Source organism: Tarenaya hassleriana, unplaced genomic scaffold, assembly GCF_000463585.1.
Source record: "Tarenaya hassleriana unplaced genomic scaffold, ASM46358v1 Cleome61, whole genome shotgun sequence".
NCBI classification, from domain to species: domain Eukaryota; kingdom Viridiplantae; phylum Streptophyta; class Magnoliopsida; order Brassicales; family Cleomaceae; genus Tarenaya; species Tarenaya hassleriana.
Genome location: NW_010968608.1, coordinates 447,301 through 457,349, shown reverse-complemented (window position 1 = coordinate 457,349; position 10,049 = coordinate 447,301). Strand labels below are relative to the sequence as shown.

Here is a 10,049-nt window from a genome sequence, read left to right as displayed (position 1 = left end):
TTTTTTTTTCTTTCAAAATTAGGGGTCTTGATTCACACGGGGAAAATCCAGAAACTCCCTCATTGTTTCTGGTGTAAAGTCTCAACCTTTTTGTCTTAATGTGGGAGAATTTTGACTATTATGGTGTGATTGATTCTCTGTTTTTTTTCTTCAACTTCCTCTATTTATTCTTCTGGGTTTTTTTGTCTGTTCTTCAAACAATTTGGGCTTAATTTTTTTTTAAAAAGAGGGACGTGTTGAGCTGTTACCACACTCTCTCTTGTTTTCCCCATCTTTTTCAGCTCATTACGTCTTTTAAAGTTTCCTCTCTATGATTTCTGTCTTTTGGTTGCAAGCTGTAATTCGACTGAAACCTAATCTGTCGCATTGTGCGTTTAGTTCAAATTAACACTCCGGATACACACCGATTCATCTCCCCCTCTCGGGAATAGTTCTTCTCTTTACCTCCTTCTTCTTCTTCTCCACCACTATTAACACGCGTCTGCTTCATCTTCCTCCCTTTGGTGTTCTTGGTGGCAATGGTATTCGATTTGTAGCCATTTCCCCCTTTTTCCTTTCTGGGTTTTCTTCTCCGTCTCCTGATTCCATCTGGGTTCTCGTCTTTTTTCTCTCTTTCTCTGCATTTTGGTCGTAATTTATCTGTTTCGGTCCGGTGAAGCAAAAAATGGCTCCTCCGTTTGAATGGTGGGCTAAAGAGAATCGGAAAGGCACTCCGGTTGTGGTGAAGATGGAGAATCCGAACAATTGGTCCATGGTGGAGCTTGAATCTCCGTCGGAGGGAGATTTCCTAATCGGCGGTCATGCTTCTCCGGTCGGAATCCGGGACAAAGCCCGGAACAAGAACGCTCGACAGCTCACCTGGGTCCTCCTCCTCAAAGCCCACCGAGCCGCAGGTTGTCTCACCTCTCTCGGCTCCGCATTGATCGCCCTCGGCTCTGCCGTCCGCCGCCGCGTCGCCGCCGGACGCACCGACACCGAGCCCGATGACGCTGACCAAGACGTCTCCTCATCCTCGTCATTGTCGCCGTCACCGGAGGCAGAAAACCCGGCAGTGAAATCGAGATTCTACTCGTGCATCAAGGTGTTCTTGTGGATGTCTATGCTTCTCCTTGCCTTCGAAGTCGCAGCTTACTTCAAGGGTTGGCATTTCGGAGCTCCGAATCTGCAGCTTCAGTACATCTTCACGATTTCACCGCTCGGATTCAAAGGGTTCTTCGATTGGGTCTACACGCGTTGGGTCCTGCTCCGCGTGGAGTATCTCGCTCCTCCGCTTCAGTTCCTCACCAATGTCTGCATCGTCCTGTTCCTCATCCAGAGCGTGGACAGGCTCGTCCTCTGTCTCGGCTGTTTCTGGATCCGCTTCAAGAAGATCAAACCCGTCCCCAAATCAGGCGCCGTCTCTGATCTCGAATCCGGCGAGAACGGGTTCTTCCCCATGGTCCTTGTCCAGATCCCTATGTGCAACGAGAAAGAGGTAAACTTTCGTCGATCCCACGACCGGAATCTGCCAAAAGCATCGAAATTTACAGAATCTAGTTTCTGGGTTTTGCTTTTTTGGTAGGTTTATCAGCAATCGATCGCGGCTGTGTGTAGCTTGGACTGGCCAAAATCAAAGCTTTTGATTCAGATTCTGGATGATTCGGACGATCCCGTGACCCAGACCTTGATCAAAGAGGAGGTCCAAAAATGGCAGGACGAAGGTACTCGGATCGTGTATCGACACCGTGAGATCAGAGAAGGCTACAAAGCTGGCAATCTCAAGTCTGCTATGAACTGTAGTTACGTTAAAGATTATGAATTCGTCGCCATTTTCGACGCCGATTTCCAGCCCACACCCGATTTTCTCAAACGAACAATCCCTCATTTCAAGGTAAATCGCTGAATTTGGCCCAGACTTTGGATCCTGATGATGAGAAATTTCTTTCCATTTATATCCATTGAGGATACTTGTGCTGTATATGCTAATTTATGGATTTTGTGCAGGATAATGAGGAACTCGGGCTGGTTCAGGCGAGGTGGTCGTTTGTGAACAAGGACGAGAACTTGTTGACGAGACTACAGAACATAAACTTGGCCTTTCACTTCGAGGTTGAACAGCAAGTGAACGGTGTGTTTTTGAGTTTCTTTGGGTTCAATGGAACAGCCGGTGTCTGGAGGATCAAGGCCTTGGAAGATTCCGGCGGCTGGTTGGAAAGAACCACCGTTGAGGACATGGACATTGCTGTCCGTGCTCACCTCCATGGCTGGAAATTCGTTTTTCTCAACGACGTCGAGGTATTGTATTATCCCGAGATCCTAAACCCTAATACTACTGCACAGTTACGGTTTACGTGATTCTCTCGGCTAATCCAAATCTTTTTTCGACGTGTTTGTGCGGTATATCAGTGCCAATGTGAATTACCGGAATCATATGAAGCTTATAGGAAACAGCAACATAGATGGCACTCGGGTCCCATGCAATTGTTTCGCCTTTGTTTACCCGCTGTAATCAAATCGAAGGTATGGCTAAATGTTTGATCATTCTGTAGGATTCAATGAGGGTTTTATAAAACCGAGCTTGCCAATGCGGGGTTCTGTTTTTGCAGATAAGCATATGGAAGAAATTCAATATGATCTTCCTCTTCTTCCTCCTCAGGAAGCTAATATTACCTTTCTACTCCTTCACCCTCTTCTGCATAATCTTGCCGATGACAATGTTTGTCCCAGAGGCCGAGCTCCCTGCTTGGGTTGTCTGCTACATTCCCGCCATGATGTCGTTCCTGAACATCCTCCCCGCCCCGAAATCGTTCCCGTTCATCGTCCCGTACCTCCTCTTTGAGAACACAATGTCGGTGACCAAATTCAACGCCATGGTCTCGGGTCTGTTCCAGCTCGGAAGTGCGTATGAGTGGGTTGTTACGAAGAAATCCGGGCGTTCCTCAGAGGGTGATCTCATGGGTTTAGTCGAGAAGGAGTCGAAGGAGCGGCCTCGACATCAAAGGGGGGCATCTGTACCCGAAACGAAGGTGGAAATCGAGGAGAAGAAAGCGGATATTATGAAGAAGAAGAAGAATAAGAAGAAGCACAATAGGATATACATGAAGGAGCTTTCATTGGCATTCCTTCTACTGACGGCGTCGGCTCGAAGCCTATTGTCCGCGCAAGGAATCCATTTCTACTTCTTGTTGTTTCAGGGCATCTCGTTCCTGCTCGTGGGCCTCGATCTGATCGGCGAGCAGATCGAGTGATCGCGTAAATCGGGTTTAGGGTTTTCGTAGGAAAGAGTATATATACAGTCGGGAGGGCATTGTAGAAGAAACGGAATAAACCAGAAGGGTGGAGCGACAGAGAATTATCCACCCCGACACAAAGGTCTGTACTGTATCACGACAACATCATCCGAAAAAGAAAAAAAACCATTGTAGAGACAGAAGTAAAATGGCGGTTGCTGTGTTTGGGTGTGTTGATAAGGTAAATCTCTTTTTCTTTTTCTTTTTCTGGATCTGGTTTTGTTTGTTCTTCTTGATTTCGGATTGGCCTCACATTCTGATTCTTTGGTTGTCTGGGGGCGAATTCTTTTGTAAGAAAGATTTTTTTTTCTCGATTCAACAGCAATTTTTTTTTTTTTATAGTGATATTGATCATGTTTGGTTTATTACAGTTCCGGTTTGATTATTCGGTTTTAGAAAAAAAAAATACAAGTTATTAGTTTTTATACTGAATCAGTTTCGGTTTTACGCAGATAAAAATACTCTTTTTTCTCAAAAAAAATTGGTTTTTTGATTCGCTTCGATTACAAATATACGTTATTCGGGTTGAAATCGGGTGCGGGGATTCACATAAAGAGTTTCCAATGGATCTTAATAAAGAACATAATAACATTGACATTTGATGAAACTGTTGCTTGTGGACAAAGATAAAAGCACGTATGTGTATGTATATATATATGTATGTGCGTATGTAACACGCTCAATGGTTAAATTGGGGAGAAATTGACACTTGAATCCATGAGCTTACCACACCATTGTTACCATACCACATTTTTTTTTTTTTTGAAGTATGGATGAATCTCTTCAGGCTTCCGTAGATAAAACTGATCTCCTTTACGACCTTTCAAACGCCATGGTTACGGACCGATGCCCTAGAATTGAAATTTTCAAGGCCAGTCAAGGGCGATCAGATGCCAAAACAAGCGGCTGGTGTGATCATTTCGATCGAGATAGTGTTCGCTCATTTCAATCTATGGTCATTTTTATATTTGGGTCAAGGTGCTGTAGTTTTTTTTTATATATAGTTTGAAAGTTAACCATACTTTTGGCCCGACTATATCTATTAAAAGATCAGAAAAGTTTATGTGGATATTTTTCCTCAAATAAGGATTCGAATCCGGATTGGAATGGACACATGGAGCTTTGTTCCCTTTCTTATAAGTTGAGCAATCCAATCTTGACTAAGGTGTTGTAGGTGTCATCTAGAGATCATGGATTCGTTTCTTGGAAATAACCTTTTGCAAAATATTATACAAAGTAAAATTTGTCTACAATATATCCTTGTGGTGAGATATTTTTTTCGGATTTCCGCTTAATGGAATGTTTTGTACAAAGAGGTGTATAAATATGTTTTTTTATTTACAATATCACCAATAAAAGTGTTGGAGAATAGGACAATGATTCTTTCTCTATGTCTTTCATGTTTGGGACCATATCTATCTTTGTTGTTGTTATATCTTATCATGTACAATCGAATCCTTCATTGATGTTTATATTTGCAAAAATCCAACTTAATTGTTAAAAACAATTATTATGCCTTGCGCGGTTTTTCTACGACTATGAATGAAACCAAAAGGTTAGAAGAAATCTTGTGCAAAAGAAAAGCTTTTTCTTACCCATTCGTGGGCGTGGGTCTTTTCCCCGACATTTACGGATATCTAAATTCATATTCAATGTTTTGCATGTTAACATTTGAAAATCGATCTCCTATTAAATTCGGATGAACTTTTGAATTATAAAAAAATTCGATCTAAAACATAGAAATCTGCGATATTGAAATTCGAAGTTTGTGAAAATATAAACGTAATTTTATAATTTTTGAAAATCGAATTTACATCATGGCCATAGACCTTTACCATTTTCTCTTCCGAAAGATTATTAATGTGGTAATTTATACTAGGGTAGGGTTTGGACGATCAGATCCGTTACTTAAATACCTAATCAAACTGATTAAAAACCAAATAATTGTTGGGTAATGAATTTTCAAAAGATCGAAAAAATCGAATCGAAACCTTTTGTAAGTATGTATCATCGATTAATACGTAACATATGCTATATCTAAATAGAAAATTTTCTGTTTATATAATTTTCAACTAAAATTAAATCTTTTACATGTTTCTACAACAAATTATAAAATTTGGCTCATTTACTATTATAACATAATCGAGTCGAGCCTAATTTAGATTTAACTATTATTTGATTATAATTTTAGTTAGACACAACCAAATCGAATCAAACTGTAAACGAACCGATTAAAATCAATTACCGTTTGGTTATGAATTATCAAAATTCGAAATAATCGAAATAAATGTAACCAAATAAATCGTATTTTTGAACCCTAATTCATAGTTTAACCACATTTGAGTAATTGACAATGTTATTTCCGAGATTTTACAAATTGTTAAAAGAAAAGCCACAATCGCACCTAATACACGTTACTTTTTCCATATTTTCTCCCATGTAAGAGTTGATAAAAAAAATATTTAATGCAACTCCAAAGGTTAGTCAATCGTTACTAACCAATAGTTAAACATATTAAACTTAATAATTAGAGGATAATTAAGAGGTCTACCTCATCTTTAAGGATTGATTAATATTTATATCATCCAACTATTTTAAAAACCAATTTTCGTCGCTATAGCGATAAGATTTTTGTATTTTTTTTTTTATAAGAGAATTAAGGAGATATAGCGATAATAATAATAATGGTGAATGGACAAAGAGTATCCATCATACCGAAGAATATGTGAATGGTCAAACCATTCATGTGTTTTCTTTCTTTCTATAGATTCTATTTTTGGAAACTTTCCTTAAAAGTGTTAAATTTTAATCTAATTTCAAAATTATACATTGACATCCCATTTTCCAAAAATGTCATGACGAATTATTTAGATCTCTATGAAACCGAAATTTTGGACCGATGATGAAATAATATTTTAACTATATGGAACAAGAAAAAATTCAAATGAAAAGACATAAAGATCCAATTATAATAAAAGCAGGAGGGACAATGTTAAACAAAATCCAAAATAACATTAACCATGATTTGGACCCTCCCCCCATCTTCTAATCCAACATCTAAATCCTAAATGCTACTTAAGCTAATCAACCATATCACCAGATTACCCCTCAAAGTCACCACCTTTTTTCCCATTTTACCCTCCTCGATGCCGAACCCTACGCCATCTTTCCGCGTTTGCGATCGGCGTTTCAGACGTCGTTCCACGTTGCAAAAATGGGCAAGTGAGCCATTGACACAGCGGTTGCGGCTCCCGGGGATCTCAGCGTTTGCGTTGCCGTGGCCACCGGGAACCATGAAGACGCCGAGTTCACGAATTTTGCCGAGAGAACGTTCTTATCGAACGCTAAACCCAGATTCGAACCCGATTTATCCGGAGTACCCTCCCTCGAGTTGCTCAAACTCGACAGCGGATTTGACACATGTGCCCCTACCTTATCGCCGCACTCAACCCCCACAAAACCCTCCAACGCGGCCGGAAACGGAGGGGTATTTTGGTAATTCGACGCATTCTCAAGATGAACCGAGTTTGGGACTCCGGTTTGGACAGGAGCTTGGTTAGCATAACCGACCGGTTCGAGACGGTTACCGGAAGGCAAGTCCTTGTGGGATTTCCGGGCATTTTCTCCGGCGAGAAGTGTACTACTCGACATGATTTTGTCGACGTCGTATCTCGAGATATCGAAGTTCGTTACGGCGTTCGCTCCTCGGAACTTTATCGCGGCGACGTCGTAGGCCTCCGCAGCTTCCTCCTGTGTGCCTGCACACAAAAATATATATATATATTCAAAAAATATATCTCACCATTGTTACTATAATATAAAATAAATATCTTTAAAAAGATCGAATGTTGCAAAATTTAGCCTTTTTAATCATGCGTGATTCCTTTTTTTTTTTTCTCTTTTACTTTGCACTTTCTTTAGCTATTCAACTTGTGGAGACAGAGAAAGAGGAGCTTTGATGGGTGGAGGTACAATGACAAAGTGAGAAATCTCCACAACCCTTTTTTTTTTTATCAAAAGCATATACCAACATAAAGAAAAGAATATAGAAAAAAAAATAGAAACAAAATTTAGATTTTGGTTTTTGACCAAAAAAAAAAGATTTTGGATGGATGTTTAATAAAAGTTTCGATTTTTACGAACAGAAAAAAAAAATTAAAACTTTGAGCAAAGCAACACTCACTGAAAGTTCCAAGGTAAAGGTCTTTGTTCCCAGCCACCCTGCCTATCCTCGCTTGCCACCTTCCATGTTGATGATGCCTACCGATAAATATATAAAACAAAATAAAAAATAATCATAAATCAGTAATTCATAAACCCTAAAAATAAAAAAGATAACTTGGGGACCAAGAAAGAGACCTCGTGACTCCTCTGTACATGGAGGCTCCTCGGGAGAAGCCACTGCTCTTCCTCCTCAGATGGGCAACGTACTCTTGACGAGTCATCCCTTTCATCTCCTCGAGCTCCCCATTGTAATTCTCGAGCTTTGGTTATTTTGAAGAGATAAAAAAAAAAGTTTTTTGGTAATTATGTGAATTCTCTATAATCTCGAAGGAAAGAAAAAGTAAACTATAACAAAAAAAAAAAAACGTACAGGGAAATTGATGTGGGTAGAGGGTCCCCAGTACTTGAGAGCGGCGAGGTCGTAAGCTCGAGCAGCTTTCTCTTCCATGTCATACCCACCTGTGATGTATTATTATATAAAAAAAACATGAAATTCTTCATTTGGTTGAGCTACAAGAAACTATATTTAGAAAGAAAAAAAAAGATTGGAGTATAATATATATGTATACATATGTACACTTTGTACGTAAGAGAGTGTGTATAATGATTTGTACCTAGATAGACTGCAGCGAAACGTGAATTATTTTGATTGGAATGGCATCCAAGGAGAAGGCATGTGAATGGCATTGGGGGACATTTCAAAGACAAAAAAGTCAGACGAAGCAAAGGGTGTGAATGTATCGTATAGAGAATTTAATTTACGTTTTTTTTTCTGTGAAAAACAAAAATAAAAAAAAACATTAAAAAAAAACCTTGTCTCCCTTTCCTGGTCTGTCCTTCTTTCTTGCAACTGTTGTCCCACAGATGAGCTTCATATCTCCCAGTCCATCTATGCCTGTCCAAGAAGAATTTTGATTTCTTATTTCATTTTTGTTGAGAATGTGATGAAACTTTACGCGAGGACAAACCTTGTGACACCTCTATACTGTGAAGTTCTCTGTCCAAAGGTCTCGATGGATTTCCTGTGGACAGTTTGCTTCTGGGTGGTGACTTTTGGAGTAATCATGTTCTTCTTTGGATCTTCAACGGCGAAATATTCATTAGGTGATGAGATTTGCTGTCTTGGAGCATTGACACAACGGCTAGACTGTGACCCTGGGCTCATTGACAGCGTCAGCGCCTGCAAATCTCCACCGTTTCCGCGTCCTCCACCGTCTACGAAGCCAAACAGCATTTGGTTCTTCAGGCTTAGCATGTGATCGTTGATATCAGTCGTCTCGACATTTGACTGGAACATTCCATGGCAAGAGAGCGATCCTGATGTGTAATAATGCATTTGGTGTTTGGTATCTGAGCTCTGTTGCGTGTTGTTGTCGCTGTTGTGTTGGTAGTAGAAGCTGTCCAAGCTCAGAGGCATTGTTTCTCTCGTCGCACCTCCCAGAAAGTCCTCGAGTTTAGGCGACGAACTGGGAACCATGCCTTCACACACTGCACATAAAAGAACATATTTTTATCAAAAAGGTTAAGTTTTTTTTACTTTTCCGGGGAAAAAAGAAGAGAACCCATTTGAGAAAAACGTGGAATACGTACTGGGTTGTGATCTTGAGAGAGCTTCCATGATGCAGAGTGATCCATCGGATTTGAGAGGCATGACTGAGAGTGAAGGAGCGTGAAAGCCTCCGTTTTCTGCAACAATTCCGTAGCAGATTCCATGGCAGTTTAGGTCGTTTGGAGTTGCGGAAGAAGATGACGGAGAAGAGTAGAAACAATGTTCGGCAAGAGAAGCAGAACTTGTGGGAACTGGATGAGTGTTATGATGGTCACTGTACTGACTACGACGATGTTGCTGATGATGTTCATCGCTGTGATCATGATGATGACGATGTTCATGATGTTGTTCATGGTGTTGTTCATGGTGTTGTGGGTTTCCAGAAGCAGCGGCGGCAACCTCCATTGTCATGTGTGGAGACAGGGAAAACCCCAACCAGTTACTGTTGTCATCCGCAATCTTCATCTTCTCTCTCTCTCTCTCTAGTTCTAGTTCTTGTTTGTGTTAAACCCCTCTCTCTCTCTTGACCCAGAGGCAAATCTCAATCAATCATTGGGGGGAGAGATATGAGAGAGTAATCATGCCAAAGTCACTTCCTTTATATCTCCCCATATTTATACACATACATATAAATCTGAAAAAAAGATAAAAGGGAACTCTTCTCCGAGATTGAAAAAAAAATTACAATGGACCCATCATTCTTCTTCCTCCTCCTCCTCCTCTCCTCTCCCTCTCTCTCTCTCTCTCTCTCTCTTAAAACGAGCAGGGTTGGTCTGTTCAAGCTAAAACAAAGGGAATGAATTCTAAGAAGCAATGCTGGGGATCATCCCTGCATTCTATAGGGATCTGTGCATATACACATACTTATAATATATATAATATCTCCCCCTTTTCTTTCTCTCTCTTCTTTTTTTTCTTCTCATGTCCCTTTTTTTTAAAAAAATCTTTATCCAAACGCACCCTTAATTCCTATGGGGAGTGTTGTTTCTATTCTCTCCCAACACTCT

The 10,049-nt window shown here is 40.3% G+C and overlaps 2 protein-coding genes across 2 annotated transcripts; one reads left to right on the top strand and one right to left on the bottom strand.

Annotated features, from left to right (window-relative positions):
- The first annotated feature begins 6 nt into the window (after nt 1-6).
- LOC104799832 (probable xyloglucan glycosyltransferase 12) lies at nt 7-3,604 on the top strand. Its single transcript, XM_010522493.1, has 5 exons — nt 7-1,474; nt 1,562-1,870; nt 1,984-2,274; nt 2,386-2,499; nt 2,586-3,604. Exons 1-5 carry the CDS (start codon nt 665-667, stop codon nt 3,225-3,227), a joined length of 2,166 nt encoding a protein of 721 aa, XP_010520795.1. The 5' UTR covers nt 7-664; the 3' UTR covers nt 3,228-3,604.
- Nucleotides 3,605-6,208: 2,604 nt separating this feature from the next.
- LOC104799831 (AP2-like ethylene-responsive transcription factor ANT) lies at nt 6,209-9,727 on the bottom strand. The gene is made up of 8 exons (XM_010522492.2): nt 9,084-9,727; nt 8,462-8,981; nt 8,306-8,388; nt 8,108-8,116; nt 7,864-7,952; nt 7,629-7,753; nt 7,453-7,529; nt 6,209-7,027 (listed from the first exon to the last, which is right to left on the bottom strand). The coding sequence occupies exons 1-8, from the start codon at nt 9,505-9,507 to the stop codon at nt 6,459-6,461; spliced, it is 1,896 nt and encodes a 631-aa protein (XP_010520794.1). The 5' UTR covers nt 9,508-9,727; the 3' UTR covers nt 6,209-6,458.
- Between the last annotated feature and the right edge of the window lie 322 nt (nt 9,728-10,049).